The 18,630-nt window shown below is 45.7% G+C and overlaps 1 protein-coding gene across 4 annotated transcripts in view; it reads right to left on the reverse strand.

Annotated features, from left to right (window-relative positions):
• Positions 1–245: 245 nt before the first annotated feature.
• The window catches only part of ILDR1 (immunoglobulin like domain containing receptor 1), a 31,614-nt gene continuing 13,229 nt past the window's right edge, over positions 246–18,630 (reverse strand). The window contains exons 3-8 of one of the 4 annotated variants that reach the window (XM_087439685.1): positions 17,287–17,436; positions 13,274–13,393; positions 12,847–12,993; positions 6,660–6,791; positions 5,661–6,440; positions 246–1,604 (exon numbers count right to left, since the gene is read on the reverse strand). In XM_087439685.1, the coding sequence (XP_087295811.1) occupies positions 1,585–1,604; positions 5,661–6,440; positions 6,660–6,791; positions 12,847–12,993; positions 13,274–13,393; positions 17,287–17,436 (1,349 nt within the window). In that variant the 3' untranslated portion in view covers positions 246–1,584. Of the gene's footprint in view, positions 1,605–1,631; positions 6,441–6,659; positions 6,792–12,846; positions 12,994–13,273; positions 13,394–17,286; positions 17,437–18,630 lie in introns of those variants that run through there. The other 3 variants (XM_004436510.3, XM_087439682.1, XM_087439683.1) reach the window with 3 other exon arrangements.

Below are 18,630 nucleotides of genomic sequence, written 5' to 3' on the forward strand. Positions count from 1 at the left end.
AGTGGCCACCTTCTTTTGGTTGGAGGATGCCCTGCCTCTGTGTTGTTCCTCTGGTCCTGGGTTCCAAAACCAGCTCACCTTCTTCTTAGCACCCTTCAGAGTTCTTCTTTGCTTATTTCTTGTGCCATTTCCAGGGTTTATAAAGTTGTGCTTAGTGGGGAAGAGCAAGGAAAAAAGGTCCATGCTATCTTGTCCAGACCACAAGTCTCTCACCTACTGAATTCTATGTCTTCATTAACTGTTACAATTTTTATTTTTTATTTTTTTTGTTTTGCTAATTTAGACCCAGTTACATTATGGATATCAAAAATCCCAAGAAACCTTTGCCCAATGCAGATATTTAACCTATTTTCTCCACATGTAATTAATGAGACTTGGAAAAAAACAGATATATCAACACAACAGGATCTAAATTAAACTTAAGGCCATACACATAAAGGTACTGTTGAGGAACACAAACACATACACACCTCCTTTCAGGCCATCTCCTTCCAATCTGCTCAAGGAGGGTCTCTACATCAAGCACAAATGGATTCACGAAGCCACCAAGGGGCTGGGGAAAATGGGGAGGGAGTAGCAGAGCAGATTACAGGAAGGGCACAGCCCCCTCCTCCTGGGGTTCTCCGAGTGCCAAAACCTGCCTGGATGCTTCTGCTTGGGAAATCTAACTCTGCAAGGCTGAGCAGTGCCAGGAGAAAGATGGCTACAGAACTACCCAAGTTTCCTGGCTCTTCTCTGAGCTTTAGTAGGGAAGAAAGCTTAACCCAGTCAAGTGCACCAAAGTAGACATTTATTTGGGGCAGAATCCTCAGGCCAGTACGTTTTATTTCTTTCCTTTTTATTTATATACTGTGTCATTCCCAAGAAGGATTTAAAGTGATTTTAATGGATACATAATATATAAGAAAATATAAATTAGATGTAGGCAAAAAAGAACAACAAGAGGAAAACAAGGGACAGGAATGAGGTTGGTGCAAAACTGCTTCTTTGTGATTTTGTGATTCTCTACATTTGTAATAAATAACCCATGAGAGGACACATTGCTAGGGTATTTCCTGTGCCATCTCTGATTGGACCCTCAGGAGCACTCAGGACTGGGAATGGGTGCAGCAAGGTGGACTCCTAACATGGAGATATGCTATCGAGATAGAGACAAGTTCCTATGGAAATTTCCCTATAGTACTCCATAGATTTCCTGCTCCTGAAACATGTTTGACTTCTTCTTAACGATTCCTGAGTTATCACTTTGAGAATGGCCATGGCTCTGAGCAGTGTAATCTAGTTGAACACTCAGGCTACTAAGTTGCTGAGAGATCACACACCAGTTAGGGTCCATTGCAAGTCAGAGACTATCTAAATATGCACAGAGTATGACCAAGGCTAAAACTACAGTCATCAATTTCTCAAACTCTTGTTTTTAATATTCTTCTATTTGATTCTCAGAATCTAACCCCAAACTGTTGGATACAGACTTGCAGTGTCCCTCCCACGTCATCTGGAAGTCTAGGTGATGCTGATGACATGCTGAGAAGTAGCCACAGAAGTAGTGCTGTGCCCGGTGACTAAATGATGACACTCCTTCCACTATGGGAGCTGTCTCTCTCCTGAGGAATAGACGAACACACAAAAAATCAGATCAGTTGAGATCTATTGTCTATGCATACAATACACAAGGTACGCTTGATTCTGGTGCAAATCCTAGGGGAGTGGTGGCTGCTGGGATAGCATATCTGAATCTAAAACATATTTCTTGACTCTTCATGAAGCCAGTCTCTCCCCCAGGCTTAAGTTTCTCTTCTTTCCTACCTCTCTGGAGCTTCCCTCAAAAACCTTTAATTTCTGAAAATTTCTTACAGTCTCATTCACTCTGCCTCTTGCAGATTTTTAACATCGTCAAGTAAGTCTCCCTTAGATTGGAGAAAGGTACCCTGTTCCATTCATCAGTCCATCTCTCTACTATTCGTTTATGAAGACATGGCCCAGTTTTCCTTTTCTTATTTATAGTCTCCTGTACCATTCCTTCTCAGCCCTTTTCTAAAAAGTTTAGCTTCATACCTTAGTATTTCTCTGAAGTTATTTTTCAAAGATCACTAATTACCTCTTCCTGACCAAACTCAGTGGCTTTTCTTCAGAAGTTATTCTACTTTATCTCTCGGCTTTTTCAACTTGCTCTACGAGGGCAAGGACTACGGTTTACATTTCTTATATTTCTCTATGTGTTGTAGGAGAGCATTTTTATTTAGGTTTTGAATATCTACAGCTGCAGTCCACGAATGTGACCTTGTCTTATTTGAAATGGCAAAATAAGGTATCTGTCCCAAAACATACTGTTGAAAACACTGTATATTTATGTATATTCAGGTTGCTATAAAAAATTTGTGTTTCCATTTTCTCAGGAAAGGGAGTTTAAGGGGGTGTGGTTTCTAATCAAAATGCTGTGGGATGAAAGCTCTCTGACACAAAGGAAAGCATGAAATGGGGCCAAAGGAACTTATCCAGGGCTTGCTGAAGGAAAACCTAGACATAATCAAGGACTAGACATTTTACTGAAAATAGATTAAGTATCGTGATCTAACAAAACTTTTATTGAATCAAAGAGTCAAGCAAAAATTAAAAAAAAAATCTTGGAGTCTCTACAGAAAGTTTAACTTGGAGAGGAAAGGATGTAGTTTTCTCTTATATTAGAACAGGTGTGTACAGGCCAAGTTTGGAACAAACCAGAAATGCCTTGGGAAGCCCTATCTGATAAGGCAAGATTAGAAAGATAATTGATTTGAAGGAGGCCAGGAACACAGGGGCCACTCAGTCTGAAACCACTGGAGTTTAAAGCTTGATGTTACAGCTTCTTATATTTCTGAGGTTGTAGCCTTTGATGGAGTGAAAAGACCACTAGACCTGAAGTGAGAAGATCTCAGCTGGAGTCCTGGTTCTGGAGTCTAATAGGAGATTCCTCAACATCACTTCCATTTTCTCATGGGCACTGCACGAGAATAGTTCTTACCTATTTCGGGGTCCCATGAGATCACCTTCATGGAAGCCCTTGTCCCTTGATCTACTTGTTAAACATTATTCTTGACAGAAGGTTCACGTGAGCCAAAAGATTTTTTGATGAATTCACATTGCTCTGAATATTTAATAAAGTACTTTTAATAAGTACTTTGTAAAAAGTTACGGTAAAGCTGTAACTGCTGAAAGCTTGATTTAAGAAAATAGTGACACACCCTATCAACTCAAGGAGTAAACAGAAACTTTGTTATACATAACCAAAGATCACCATCTAGTGGCCCAGTTGTATTATAACTTCTGAAGTGGGCTGCAAGCTCCATAGACTTCAGAGGCTAAGAAAGTGTGTGGGAAGCACCAGCCCCACCAAGGAGAGGAGGGAAGAGCGAGACTCTGGCCCTGGAGAACTTTGCTTCACTAAGGGTATTCAAAACTCAAGTTACAAACAAAACACTGTGGCCTTCAAACCAACTAATATTCTAAATCAAGCTTTGGTCTTGGGCCTCTGGTCCCTCATAATATGAACAGACAGTTGAATGTGATAAAGTAAAGTGATAACTCTTTGGGAGATAAGCTCAGGTAGATCCAAAACAATGAAGGCTTTTCAAATTATTTTGAGCAAACTCTTTGCTTCTTATGAGCAACTTTACAATTGAAAATTTGGTTTCCTTGTGGTAAAATTATTGGTGGGTACAGCTTGATGATAAAGGAAGCTGTGATACTTCCCAAAAACGAGGAAGAAATACAGTCACCAGAAAACAGCACTGCCCCACATAATTCTCTTCTCTCTTTCTAATGAGGCAGCATGAGTTATTGAAAAGGGCACAGGCTTGAGAGTCAGAGGGCTATGTTCAAATTCTGGCTTCACTCACTATTGGCTGTGTGACTCCCGGCATGTTACTTAATCTCTCTGAGCCTCACAGGGCTGTTGCAAGGATTAAATGAAATAAGGCTTCGAAAGGGCTTACCCCAGTGTCTGGAACATAATTGGTGTTCCTTTTATCCTTCTCTCACTTATAAGAACCCACATAATTTAACTTAGAAGAAAATAAAAGAAAAAATTTAACTTAGAAGAAAATAGGGTTTGGGTTTTGGTCCAAAAACTGGCTTTTAAATTACATTTTTCTGTTAAAACGAAGATAAGAGGCAGTTTAGTTACTATATGACTGAAGTAACAGTAGCTGTCTTGGGTCTGACTGGTTCTGTGTTTTCTTTCAGGATGTAATTTTCTTACTTGGGAAAAAGAAAGAGCTGTATCCACTATAAAAATGAAGACAATAGTACAAACCGCACAGGGTGTCGTACGGATTAAATGAGAGGCTGCATAAATGTCCTCAGCTCAGTACCACTTAGTAAGGATACTACTAATTTTCTTTATTACTGGTCTTTGCCTCTCACGGGACATCGGTGAGAATACGATGTAATTGCCATTGATTATTTCAGAAATGCCTGCGGGCCTTTGCTACCTTCTTCGAAATCACATTCTCACCAAGGCTCTTCCCTAGAAAGACCAGAGCTGTGTCTCTCATAATGTGCCTGTTCCTTTGCACACACACCATGTATATGATTGGTTTTTAAACAAATCACAGCAGAACTTGCATTTCCTAATGAGAGTTGTATCCTTCAAAATATGTGAGAAACTAAAATTCTTTTTCCTATAAAATCCCTCTATTCTGGGAACTTCCCTCAGAGCCTACTACATATCCCTTTATCTCAATAGAAGCGAAACAGAAAAGGATTTTGGTCAAATAGAGAAACAGACTTTCATGGGTAGCCATGTATGTTGGCTCTGAAGGCAGTTCATAAATATTTTTGAGCAATGGCAGCATAACTTTGCAAAATGATAACGTTAAAGGAATACCATCATTTGGGTATATTAATTATAACATGATTTTTTAAAAGTCACATCTTAAAAAAAAAAGGTCTATATTTAGAAGCCCCTCTTTGTGCTCCTTTTAGGCTGGTAAGCTATGACTGACACCCACTGGCACCTTGTTTATTCACAGAATCCTAAAGTTTTGACCCATATTTGAGATATCAGGTGGGTTTTGTTTTTTTTAATCAGTTTAATGATCTTTTCCAGGGGGACTCAGAGGGCTCATCAAATACAACAGGGCCTTGCACACTGACGTGCAGCCCGCAGAAGTGGCACAAATGTCCTCTGTCAGGCCGTGGTCTAATTTGGGGTATGGAAATAGGGGTGCTAAGTAAAGCAAGGTAGCTATGACAGGAAGTAAAGCCTTAGCCGCGAAGGCCGGCGTTCAAGTCTCAGCTCCACAACTCACAAGGTGCTTCATTATTCTGAGCCTCATTTCCTCATCTGTGAAATGCGGGGACGCTGCCTGACCTGCCTCACGGTACTGATGAGGACTGGACTAGGATGACAGGGCCTTTGTCAGCCTCAAGCACCGAGCCCCTCCCCCGCCCTCTGCCCTCACTGGGTCCCTTCTAGCTCTAACAAGGGGGCTCACCAAGCCCATGGGGCAAGCTGTGCAAAAAAGGGAGGAGGTACCCTCAGCGGTGGCATGGGAGGTGGCCTGTGTCAGCTGTGGCCAAGCCCGGCTGAAGGGTCCCTTCCGCCCACGCCCGACCCTCAGCAGGATGCCCCAGGCTCACCGAGCGCCTCTCCACACTCCCTTTTTTCCTGCCATTCTTGCCTGGGGTGACATCCAGTGAGCGGTAGCTGGGTGGCTTCTCCTCGGGCCAGGTTGGGGACTGCGAGCGGCGGCGGCGGCGGGCCCCCCTGCTCCACGGCGGCCTCTCTCTCTCGTCGTCGGAGCTCCAGGAGCTGAGGCCCGAGGGCGGGGGAGGGGAGTAGCTGCGGTGCCTGCGCCGGCGGTGCCTCTGGGCGCCCTCCCGGGGGCTGGGCCTGCGGGGTCTCTCCGGGTAGCGGCTCCGGAGACGGGGGTGGCTGGGCCGCCAGCGGGCCTCGCTGGAGGAGGGGCCGTCGCTGAGGCTGTCCCTGTCTGACCAGGGCGTGGGTGACCCGCTGAGCCTGGAGCTGCGATACCTTCCACTCCGCTGCTGGTTCAGCTCCCTTCGCTCCAACGCCCAGCCCTTAGGCTCCCGGTCCCGGAGCTGCGCGTGGAAATCAGAGTAGTGGTGCTGCCTTCTTCCCTCCCTCAGATCCCAGGGTCCAGGGGGAATCGGGGTGAGCCGTTGCTGGCGAGAGGAGTTGCTGGTCCTCTGCGAGGCTGGGAGGTCTCTGATCAGCGGGGGCAGGTGGATGACTCTGCGTTCCACCACCTCCGAGCCCAGGGAGGACAGCATGCTGAAGGGTTGGCCAGATATGGCTTTGGGGTCAGGGGGCGGAGGCTGGGCCAGGTTGAGGTTCCGCAACTCTTTCTCCAAATACTCTAGGACACCATTGGTGATGGGCGGGTGAGCGGTGGTATGGGTCATTGGCATCTGTGGGAGGCTGGATTGCAGGGACAAATCTGAATGGAAACAAGGATAAGAACATGCAGAACTACTGGCCCCAAACACGCTCCTCAGAATCAGGGCACCAAAATGCCATATTGTTTAGCTTGCATCTGTCCCTCCGCATCCTCAGTCACAAAAATACCCACTTTATTGGTCACGAAGGCCCCGTTGCAGCCCATGCTCCCACCCTTGCCCTCTGCCCTCTCCCACCCCAAATCTCTGACAAGGTTTACCTCGCTGCAGCAGTGGGTGCATTGGATAAGATGAAAACTGGGAGCTCCTGTCCGCCCCCCAGTACAGGGGTTTTTCCATCATCTGGGGGCCTAGGACCTGAGCCTGCTTCATGTAGCGGTGGCGGGTCAGGGCTGCGGGGGAAAAAGGAGAAATGCAGACCCTCAGCTAGGGCAAGGCCCACACATCCCTCTTCACTGCTTTCCACCTAGAGGCCTTGACAAGAGGCCAGTTTCTCTCCTCAAAGTTCATTATGACCTATCTTGCACGGGAGTAAGAGTTAAGGGAGTCGTGAATTGACTATTCCTCTGGCAAGGAGCTGGGAATAAATTCCTTAGTCAAAAAGGCAACTCCTGCACCCCAGGGAAGTATACTCAGAAAACCTGACTTCCTAGTCTTGAAAACATTTCATCATCCTGCCCATTCCCAAGGTCACCCAGAAAGTATGGCAAATACATGGATATTAGCAGGCAATGAAATCTCAGGTCTTAGGCCAAACACAGAAGGTACAGATGCAAAGGGCTTAGAGGAGGCTGTGAGTCAGGGGCTGCCAGGGAAACACAGGGCTGCCTGCTCAGAGTAGAAAAAGAAAAAGAGAAGGACGGAGATGCTGAAGTCAATGGGTAGAATTACTGGTAAAAGGAGGGGGACTGAAAAACATTTCTGGTACAACAGCCGTGGCTGGGAGAAAACCAGTGGAAAGAATGCAAGAGAAGGTAAAAAGCTGAACTGGACCCCAGCGGATCTTTTCTACTCTTCTCCTCACTTTATTCAATGTTGGGGTCTTCTCTACTTAGGGAGACTCTCTTAGAGGAAATCTCTAAGGGGTAGGGTGGAGGCAGAGAAGGGAGAAGGGAAACACCATTTCCTTTCAGGGCAAAGAGAATAATATAAAAAAGCAGCACAAGGGATCCATAGAAGTGTCACTGCAGTCCCCTTGGTGCAACTGGTCTGAAGCACATAACCCATGGTGAGTGCAAATTAAAAACAAAAGCATTTAGTTGTTTTTGTTCATGAATTTCTATTTTGAGGTCATTGTGACAGTGCCACGTCTCCCAAAGTCCCTGTCTATTCATGCATGTAATAAATGTACTTGTGTGTTTCAGTGCAGGAAGTGCTTGCCTCAGGCCCCCAGCTTGGCACTCTCACCTCCTTCTGGGTTCCTCAAGCCCTGTGGCCACCCCTAAAGCAGCCAGGCTCTGCCTGAGGCTTCCTCCTGGCACAGTAGGAGGGGAGAGAAGGCAGGCATTCCGGAGCCAGCTGCACCAGGTGGGGGATTTGCTGAGGCCGGCAGTTAAGGGGCCATTTGGATGGCTGCCCAGTGTCTCCAGTGTGAAACAAACTTCCAGCACAACAGGAAGTGGTTGCAGCAGAGCCCCCAGAAATGTCTGGAGCTGTAGCCCTGATGGTGAGTCATGGCCCAGCCCAAAGGAAATCGGATGCAAACTTATAGCAGCTCAGCCAGCTGCCATACCTTTGGCACCCCTAACCCTCTGAAGACAAGCCCACACGCTCAGCACTTCCTCTCCCTCTTGCTAACAGAGGCCTCCCCAAGCTCCCTGTATGTGCCACCATCAGCACACATAATGCCCTGGTTAATACGTGCCCGGCACTTTACATAAGCTAACTAGTCCTCAGAGAAGTCTCTTAATGCGAGAATCAGATGAGGGAGCTGGGCTCAGAGAGGCTACCTTCCCAGCTCAAGGTGCCCTAACTGGTAAACTGCAGAGGCAGGACGTGACCCTGTGTCTGTCTGACACCCAAGCCTGTGCTCTTTCTGCCAAACCACCGAGTCCCCAGACTCCTTTATTTCTGTGATGAAGCAAAAAAAACAAAAACCTTCCCCAGAAGTATGTCCTCGTTTTATTTCTCTCCAACTCAGCTCCATACCTTTCAAAACCCACTCCAGATTAGTCTCTGCTTCCAAGGCCTGGGGACATCTGATTCTGTTGGGAACAACCCTGCCCACGCCCTGCCCCTGTATTTGAATCCTGGCTTCTTCCAGATGGTACCATTTCCCCTTTTGGCCACTTCCTTCCCCTACTCCTCCAATTCATTAGGAGAGAAAGGGAGAGTTAGTCTTACTGCTTGCTCCCCAAGTGACTTTTTTTAATTAATGAGACCCCCTGTACAGATAACTCCCTAGAAACCCTTCCAGATGCGCCATGAGCTTTCCTGTCAAATTTTCACAAACTCCAGAAATTAACCTACTGGCTCCCTTCTTAGCTGCCACAACCTTTTTACTAGGGTCCCTCCCTTCCCTGATGCACTGGAACTGATAAGATGGGAGTGGAAAACACAGCCTCTGAGGCTCTCCCTTGCCCTCCTGTTCCTGAAAACAGTTCCGTGGGGATGTCTAGACTACCAGGGTTTTCTGCTGCTTACCTAATGGGGAATCAGACAGTCAATAAAATAAGAAACATGGAGAAAGTAACAAAGTTTCAAAAGACTCCTAATAAGTTATCTCTGAACCTCATTGGAGTAAAGTCTGTCTTGGTCACCCTTAAGGAGTTTGTTAAAAATACAGACTCCTGAATCCCACTGCCAGAGCCTCTCCTTCAGTCTAATGCAAGACAAGAAAATCTGTGTTCTCAACAACCTCCCTAATTCTAATACAGGGAGTCAAATTGGAGTTGACCATTGGGGATTCTCAATAACTTTTTGAGAAATATGGTCCTCAGAGATAGGTTTCCTTAAATATGGGCTATGAGGGTGAGATGAACTTCAACTTGAATCCCAGCATGTACTAGCTGTGTGATTTTGAGTGAGTTTCCAGAGTGTCTGAGCCAAGTCTCTTCTTCTGTGAGCTAGGGACAATAATACCTATTTCACCAGGTCGTTGAGGTTAAATGAGGTAATACACATGAAATGCTTATTATATGACAGTCAATGGATACTGGCTGTCATTGTTATAATAAATTGTTATAAGAAGTCGCTTCTTTTGCCTTAGATCCCATAGGAGAGACAAAAGTACACATTTGGAGACTAAACTACCACAGGCATTTTATCCTCATTTCTGAGGAAAACCCAGGGCATATTCTTTAAGACGTCCCCTTTGTGACAGAACTGACACTCCACACCACCCCTCCTCCAGAACCCTGTGCCTATCCTCCCCTGCAGCCGGCATCACCTGTGGTACCTGCACTTGCCCAGAACTGCTTATCATTCCTTACCAGCCCCTCTCCACTCTCAGAGCCCGTTCTTGGCCCTCTTTTGACCCACGGTCACACAGTCCTTTTGCTTTTTCCCATACTACCAATCCCCTCTGATTGGACTGACCAGTTATTGCAGTGACATCCTCAGGAGCTTCCTAGAGTCACATGCCCTTTGAACTCTTACCATTTCAGCTTTAGGGAACCACCAGCAGATGCTTCCTGGCCCCACACCGCCAGAGCTGACTGCACAGACAACCGACCTCAAATAGCCCTCCCTCCCAACCTGGCTTTCCTTGACTGATCTATTGATCCTGCTTCCCTCCTCTAGGGCAACAGTTTATATATTCCCTAATTCTCCTGTCTTCCGCTTCCCACGAACTTTCAGCTGATGACAAAATCTTTGTTGAGGAAGAGGAACCAGCACTGGGCATGGAATCAAGAGAGCTATATCTATTCCAGGACCCGCCACTCACAAGTCGTAATTGTGGAAAAGTCTCTCAAGGCCTCACTTCCCTCCACTGTGAGGGGGATGTGGAGGTGAGTGACATAGATTAGAGATTCTCATTGTGGCCTGTGGCCCACTGCAGTGTGTGCCTAGAGCTTCTGCGAGGAGGAGAGCCAGAACCCATCTAGGGATGAAAGATGTTTTCTCTAGTTCTCATGAAAAAATAAGGTCCAGTTTCAATAACTTTTATCTTTAAGTTCTACTATGGGTTGTTTACTAATATTAAGTGAATTATAAAGAGTTACTAAAATTTGGTGTCATTTTCATTTTTCTCCTCTCTGGTCCTCTATTAATTCTCAAGTGGGAGCAAGTTAGGGAGGTGGGCTGTGGTCAGAGAAGTTCAAGAACCACTGACGTCATTCTCAAAGCTTCCTTCTGCATCTAGAATTTTGATTTGCTGAAAGCAAGACAGGCTGGTGTGAGCTCTCTCAGCTTCCTTCCTTAAACTTTAATCATCTTCCACATTTTAATGGCTTCCTCTCTCTCTTCAGAGGTCAGCTGCCTTTCCTTTCCTTTCTAAAGGTAGTCTGTTCACTGTAAGCCTGATGTCACTCCACCAGCTCCACCACTCCTCCGTGATCACCTCACTTCATAATGCATTTTACTTACTTTCTATTGGCCTTGGTTCTTTGCCTACAAATATGCTTAGGTTATCTTCTTCTAAAAAAACCAACAGTCACACACACCGTTTTCGCCCTCCAAGAACTTTTCTTAACTACTTCTGCCCCTCCATGTAGTCTCCTCTTGTCACCAAACTTCTCAGGACAGTCTGCCCTAGTGACTCACTTTGAAAGTGACCTCATCTGCTCAAGTCCAGGGCCTTTTATTTGTGGCCTACATTTCTTTATTTTACTAGTTCTTCTAAGTGAACTCTAACCACTTAGGAGAAACCACTCTCCCCCAGAACCTGTTTATCAGCTTAATGACAGCAGATACATTTATCATTTGTGCTGACGTTATCCCCAGTCCTGCCTGTTTTGAGTGCCCCACTGACCTAGGGATTCTAAGAAGGCATCTTGGGAGGGTTCTTCTCATCTCATTTGGCATATTACTACTTCAGTGACAGTGACTTCTCCAGGGCCTCTCTCCAGAGGTCCTTGAAAGATAGGAAGCTCCATGGCCCAATACTGAGTTCTCTGTTATTTTTCCTCTCTTTAAGGAGTTCATTGGTATCTCAAACAATCTCATCATGATCTACACAGAGGTTATGTCAGCCTCTGTTGTGGGAAATTCAGGCACTCATAAGTCAGATGAACATGAATTCAACACTGTACTGCCTCTGCTACTTACTAGCTCTGTGACTTCTCTGACTTTCAGTCTCCTCATCTGTTAAACAGTGATGATACCTGCCTTCTAGGGGTGTGAAGATTCAATAGGGAAATATATGCAAAGGGCCTACAAATAGCAAACATCCAATAAAAGTTAGTTCTCTTTGCCTGTAAGAAAGCAACCTCAGAACACAGGCCTGAAACCAGACTCAGACCACTGACCTTCTTGACATTGTAGATTAGATTTTGTTTCTATCTTTAGATACAATTCTTTATTTTTCCTTTTAAAAAATTTCCTTTCAAATGGACCAAAAAGATAAGAGTGGTTATCTCTGGGTACTCAGATTAGTATTTACATTTTACTGAATTTCTCAAATTTTCTACAATGTAATACTTTACTTATATCATCAGGAAAAGGAAATGTTATTTAAAAAGGCACAAAAACTCCTTCCTTTCAAAGCAGTTGATTCCACTCCATCTATTTACTAAGAAAAGATCTTTGCAGAATAATTTTTTATTCTTTTGCCTTTACCATGCATTCTGCGGCCAAATTTTCTAAAGCATGTCATAATTATGTTTTCAAAGGGCAATTTTCAGCCCAAAGAAAGATCCCATTAAGTGCAAGATCTTCTTCTGTTCCGTCTTCCCTTCCTCTAACACAAAGGTTCTCAAAGTACGGCCCCCAGACTAGCAGCATCACATCACTTGGGAACTTTTGAGAAATACAAATTCTTGGGTCCACCCCAGACCGATTAAATCAGAAACTCTGGAGGTGGAGCCAGCAATTAAGTTTTAACAAGCCCTCCAGGAGATTCTGATGTGAACTTAAGTTTGAGAACCACTGCTGTAACACCTCTCTCCTCTCCTCTGTTCTTTTCAAGTCATCTCTAAGGAGTGGCCTTCTCTCTCGCTGCCACATTCAAACCACTCCATCCAGCCACCTCGTGCCCAAGCGAGGGCAGTGCCAGGAGCATAGGCACAAGGGCTGCTGAGCAAATGCCATCAGCAGGCAGAGCCATCTGAAGGAGGCCTTAGGCAGGGTAGGATGTGGACAGGCAGAAGTCCTCTCACTTGGCTCTACAGCTTCCCCAAGCATCATTTTCTGGGCTGAGGCCAAACTCCCCTGAGCCTGTGATGGGAGAAGGGCAGGGAGGAGAACCCGGAAGAACCTCAGGTTTTGACCTGGGCATGTGAAGCTGATCTGTTTGGGGCACCAGGCGCCAGCACCACCCCATCCCACTGCTCGTCCGTCCCCTCTCACCTTCCTCAGGGCAGCAGCAGCGGGTGGGACAGCAGGGGCAGCGGATGTAGCAGCAGCAATACTGAGGGCAGCACTGGCACCAGCACACTCCAATCAGCAGGAGGAGGAGGAGGGCTCCCAGAATGATGAAGATCACCGTCAGCCAGTCTGTAGGAAGAAGCCAAGCAGGGGTTGAACGAAATCTGCAGGGGCATGCTTCCAGTTCTAACATTCTGGAGGTCTAATAAATATAGCTCTTGACCTACAGGTTAAGGTTGAGCAATATAATGGCAAAGAAAAAAAAGGTTAGCTTTGATAAGGGAACTTCAGAGGTTGGCAATCCACCAACAGTAACCTGGGCTTGCTGGTTTCTGGTTTTGTTTTTTTTCTGTATATAAAAGTGTCATGGTGGTGGGGTGGCCAAAGAGAAAGCTCCAGCAGCACTTACGTAGGACAATGAGCTTCACCTCCTTATCTGGGTCTCCTGATGTGTCCCCTGGAGCCTCAATGGTGCAATAATACACTCCATGGTCCCACCACATCACTTCATTAATCACAAGATCTGCTCCTGCAAAGAAGGAGGAAGTACCAGTGGTTTCTGACCTATGGTAGCTTCAAGACCCCAGCACTGTCCTTCCACAACCTAAGAGGGCCCCCTTAGAGAAAGGCCTCAGAGAAAGGCCTCACTTCCTTCCTTAGAGACCCTCCTCTTTCTTCAAACAGTACTGATGGCAGTACTGACCATTCATTGAGCTCTGCTAGGTACTTGAAAGGATTTTGGATACATCACCTCATTTAATTCCCACCACAACTCTCTAAGTGGGTGACATAGAGATTACCAGTTGTCTTCCAGTGTCTATTCTCCCTTTCTCTCATGGTCATAGAATTTTTGGTCATGTACGTGGCCATCCAGAATAAAGTCAATGTTTCCCATCCTCTCTTACAAATGGACATGGACATGTGACTCAGTTCTGGTAGATAGAAAGTAAGCAGAAATGTCACCTGATGGCTCCTAGGAACTTTCTTAAAATAGTTTGGGAACACCTTTGCCCTTTTCTTCTTTGTGTCTTCTTCTACTCTGTTATCTGGAAAGCAAATGTGATGGCTGCCATCTTGGACCATGAGGAAGAAGATGACATTCTTGGTGAGCTGGAAGGAGCTGACGTCTTGGGTCCCTGAGGACTTAATGGAACAGAGCCTCGACACTAGTTCTGGACTGTCTACCTCCAAATTTATACATGAGAAGAAATAAACTTATTTATTGTTTAAGTCACTAATATTTTGGGCTTTTGCTTACTCACAATCAAACTTAATCCTGTTACAGTGGGTATGATTTTTAGCTGCATTTTAGATGAGGAAACCAAGACTCCAGGAGGCTAAGAAACTGGCCTAAGAACAGAGAGAGAATGCTTATCAGAGGTAGGTTCAAACCCAAGTCTCTCTGCCTCAAAGCTAGTGCTCTTAACCACTAAGCTCTAATGTCTTCTCCAAACTGGGTGGAAAACTCTGCAGCCTGGATCCCTCGCCAGCTATCAACAGATACCTTTGGATCTTGAAGGAACAGGTTATGAGATGAACTTGAATAAGAGGATGAAATGCCAATATTTTAAGAGTAAATGTGACTCAAGAAAAGAATTTCAGTTCTTGTGAGCACCAAGCTCTTGCTCTCCCTTTAAGATAGATGAACGATATGTTCAAGTTTAGTAAATGCAACAAGTGTACACTAAAGACCTTTTGTGGGTCCACCACTATGTCAGACACTGTCAGAGATCTGAAGAAGAACAAGACCCGTCTCTATCCCGAAAGGGCTTACAGGCTGGTCAGAGGCATCAGGGCAGCCTCCACATCTTCAAATTCTTAAAGACCTTAGCATTACAGACTTGCTCCTGCTTAGTCGACAGTCATATCTGCAGTTCTTTATTATTTGTTTGTCAAGAAATACTTATTGAGGAAATGAAACAAAACTGCGAGGTCATGCAACATTGGAGCTAACTTTGACTTCTGTTTCCTTCTCTTTCTACGTCAATCCCTACGATTTTTTCCTACCCACGATTTTCCAAACCCACTACCTTTCCCAGAAACAAGCTTACCCCAGACTTGGAAGAATGGTGAAAGTGCTTTGGGGGAAACTCCCCCTGAAAGGTTAATGTGTATGATAAATCTGCCCCGATTTTTATTAGAGACATAAAGATTACTTTAGGGATGTGAGAGTAACGAGGGCATTTGGATATGTTAATATTTTAAATGATCCAAGAACTGATTTGACAGGTCATCTCCAACGATGCAAACATGGGTATAAAAGTGTCAGAAAACAAGGGGTCCAGGAAGTCACGACAAGCCGGGAAGTAGAAATAAAAAATGAGAGGAAATACTGCTTTCTCATGGGAGTAAGAAAGAGGCAGAGTCTGATCTAAAGGTGGTTGGGAGTGGAGGGAGTGGAGGGAGTGGACAGCACTGCTCAAAATTAGAAAAAAAAAGACAGAGAAACAGGGACTACCACCTACGGGGACTTGCATCCTTCAAAAACTATAAAGGAGGGGCCGGCCCAGTGGAGTAGTGTTTAAGTTCGCACACTCCACTTTGGCAGCCCGGGGTTCATGTGTTCGGATCCCGGGCGCAGACCTACATACCACTCACTAAGCCATGCTGTTGCAGCATCCCACATACAAAATAGAGGAGGACTGGCACAGATGTTAGCTCACAGACAGTCTTCCTAAAGCAAAAGGAAGAAGATTGGCAATGGATGTTAGCGTAGGGCCAATCTTCCTCACCAAAAACAAACAAACAAAAACTGTAAAGGAGACTTGCTAATTAAAGAGACTTTAGACTTTGGGGTCAGATCAGAGCTAATTCTATGGGCTCTGAAGAAAACAGAACCACCCTGAATCTTTGAGGATGTACCCAGAGACTGGAAAAGAAGGACAGATCTTCCTTAAGGCTGAGAGTTCAAGGGCTGGCTTGGGGAAATCTAAGGTTGAATGTAAAAGCAACAGACTTCAGTATTACAGCCAAGGTATTATACACAAAGTTAGAAGGAATTGTTAAACTAGCCCTCTTTAAATGATCTACTTTTATTTATTTATTTATTTTTTTGTGAGGAAGATCAGCCCTGAGCTAACATCCAATGCCAATCCTCCTCTTTTTTGCTGAGGAAGACTGGCCCTGGGCTAACATCCGTGCCCATCTTCCTCTACCTTATATGGGACGCCGCCACAGCATGGCTTGACAAGCAGTGTGTCGGTGCACGCCTGGGATCCGAACCAGCGAACCCCGCCGCAGGGGAGAGCGCGCTCTTAACCGCTACGCCACGGTGCCGGCCCCTAAATGATCTACCTTTAAATGGTCATAGAATATTGACTGATTTCTTCATATTATTTCTATGGGTACCCTGAGTGGCCTGCTGGGTGTATTATCCTCTTTTTTTCCCTTTTAATCAGCAAATATTTATTTAACACAGTACATAAAGCTCACTGAAATAGGCTCTGAATTCCATACCAATAACCCATGGCAGCAATCCTGGATTACAAGATAGGAATGTGGGGCACTAACCCATCCATCCAAAAGTGTACTGAGTGATCATAACTAAAGTTCACTGCACACTCACTGTTTGCTAAGTGCTTTATACATATCATCTCACTTAATGCTGACAACTTTCCAGGAGAGAGGTACTACGGCAAGTCCCATTTTATAGAAATTGAGGGCAAAAAATTGAAGGGACTTGCCCAGGTTCACACACCCGGTAGGTATAGAATGGGGACCTTCACCTGAATCTGACTGTAGAGTGGGGGCTCTAATCGCACTCCCTGTACTGGGAACAAAGAATAGATATGCTTTAGACATAGCTCTGAGATATCACATTTGATATTCACTTCAGTGTGGGGAGACAGAGACCATTATGCTCATCTTTCAGATGAGGTAACAGAGGCCAGAGAAAATATCTGCTGCTCGTCACTGAGCTAGCAAGTGGAAGCAACAGGACACCCAGCCAGATCTTTGAATTCTAAGCCCAAAGCTCTTTCATTTACCAATGGAGGGTGACGGTCTCAAGGTGGCCATCTACTTGGAAGCCCCTATTTCCTTAGACATGTAGAACAGAAGAGGCCAGAGGAAAACTCAGGGGCTGGAGTGAGAGCAGGCCTTGACAGCAATTTGTGGAAGGGATCAAAGGAGCCTGATCCACACCTTAGCCCTGAATCTCAGGGAAGCAAAGGAAACTACACTCCCAGACCATTAGCCAAAGCTGTAGGACATCCTCTCATCCAGAAACCAACTTCCAGAAGAGTGACTTCAGATGATGCAGCACTTTCTATATATCTAGCCTTTTCCTCAAACAACGACAGTGACCAAGTAGACCATCAGGCAGCAGAAAAAAGGGGAAATCCCCACAATGACTCAGCCTGCCAGGCCTGGTGTCTGCACCTTTCACCAGCCCAGGTTCCCTGCCGCCTCCCCCGCACTCACGGTTCTGGATGGTGATCTTGCGCTGCCGGTAATCCACCCCCAGCACGGGCTCATTCTGCCCCCGCCTCTGGGCCACGATGCGCACCTCCCGCTGGTTGTCGTTGCAATCATTGGATGGGTCCTGGCCCAGGGATAAAGCTGCCTGGTATGCTGAGGAAAGAGGTCACACCCAAGTCACATAGCAATGGGGAACTCCCATGAAGAAAGGTGCCCTTACTGTTCCCAGGGGCAACGAAGCATCTCAGTTTTTCCTGAGCCTATGCATCCCCTGGGAGTCTTGTTAAACATGAAGATTCTGACTCTGTAGGTCTAGAGTGAGGATCTCAGATTCTACATTTCTCATGAGGTCCCAGGTGATACCAATAAACTATACTTTGACAGCCAGACTCCAGACCACACTAATAGGCCATCATTTCCAAATTCTGGCTGCATCCCCTGTCTTCCATCCCAACTTCTCTTGCCTCATCTGCAGTCTCCCAGACTCTGCTCCCATGGGGTTCATCCACCTGCCTTTACAAGGTTTGAGAGCTGCTAAATCTGCTGGTGGCAAATGCCTACCACCCTAGTCTCTCCTATCTTCCCACTTGACCCAGGCATTTTAAGAGTAACCCCAGGAACCAATGCCTTGATTTAGAGACGGGTCTTTTGGGGACAATGTCAGGCTCTGTGGGTGGCTCAGACAGTTAGGTTTGGGGGTTCATATTATGAGACAGTAGTCAGAGCTAAAAGAGGTAAAGCTGATGCCTGCCGCTCCTTTTCCTCATCTCAGGAAGCTCACTTCATTCCTACAAACAGGTGTCCACTTCTATTCTCAAAATTTCTACAAGGTTAATTGTCCTGGGCTGACGGTGGGGATCTAGGTTCATTTGTTCCTTAAGAGAGGGCAGAGGTGGACAGCTAGGAAGAGCTTTGGCTCCAGACAGCACAACTGACATGAGTGGGGCAGTTGTGACTGAGAGGTAAGACTTGGCTAAACATAAGGGAGTTGGGCAGCACTAAGAGATGTCCAACAATGAGTGTGTTCCCTGGGGGCAGCGAGCTTCCATCACTGGGAGTGTTTAGTCAGCAGGGGAATGATGGTCCACCAGGAAGGCTGGGCTGTAGAAGGGGATGTAGCAGTGGGCAGGAGGTTCACAAATAACCGCTCCTGATGCATCCTGGGGGGCGTCTTCTTGACTACGTTCTAAGGTGATGGGGTTGCTGGGAGGCAGATCTGTAGCCCCATCTCAGTGCACCAGCATGCAACCAGGAATGGACTAGGAGGCAGGACGTGCTCTGCCTTTTACTTAATGTCTGAACTGCCTTAAATCTTTTTAGAACAAGGTGGGACATAAATTTTAAAAT

Source organism: Ceratotherium simum, chromosome 15 (genome assembly GCF_057802395.1).
Source record: "Ceratotherium simum simum isolate JZ-2026a chromosome 15, ASM5780239v1, whole genome shotgun sequence".
Taxonomy (NCBI): domain Eukaryota; kingdom Metazoa; phylum Chordata; class Mammalia; order Perissodactyla; family Rhinocerotidae; genus Ceratotherium; species Ceratotherium simum.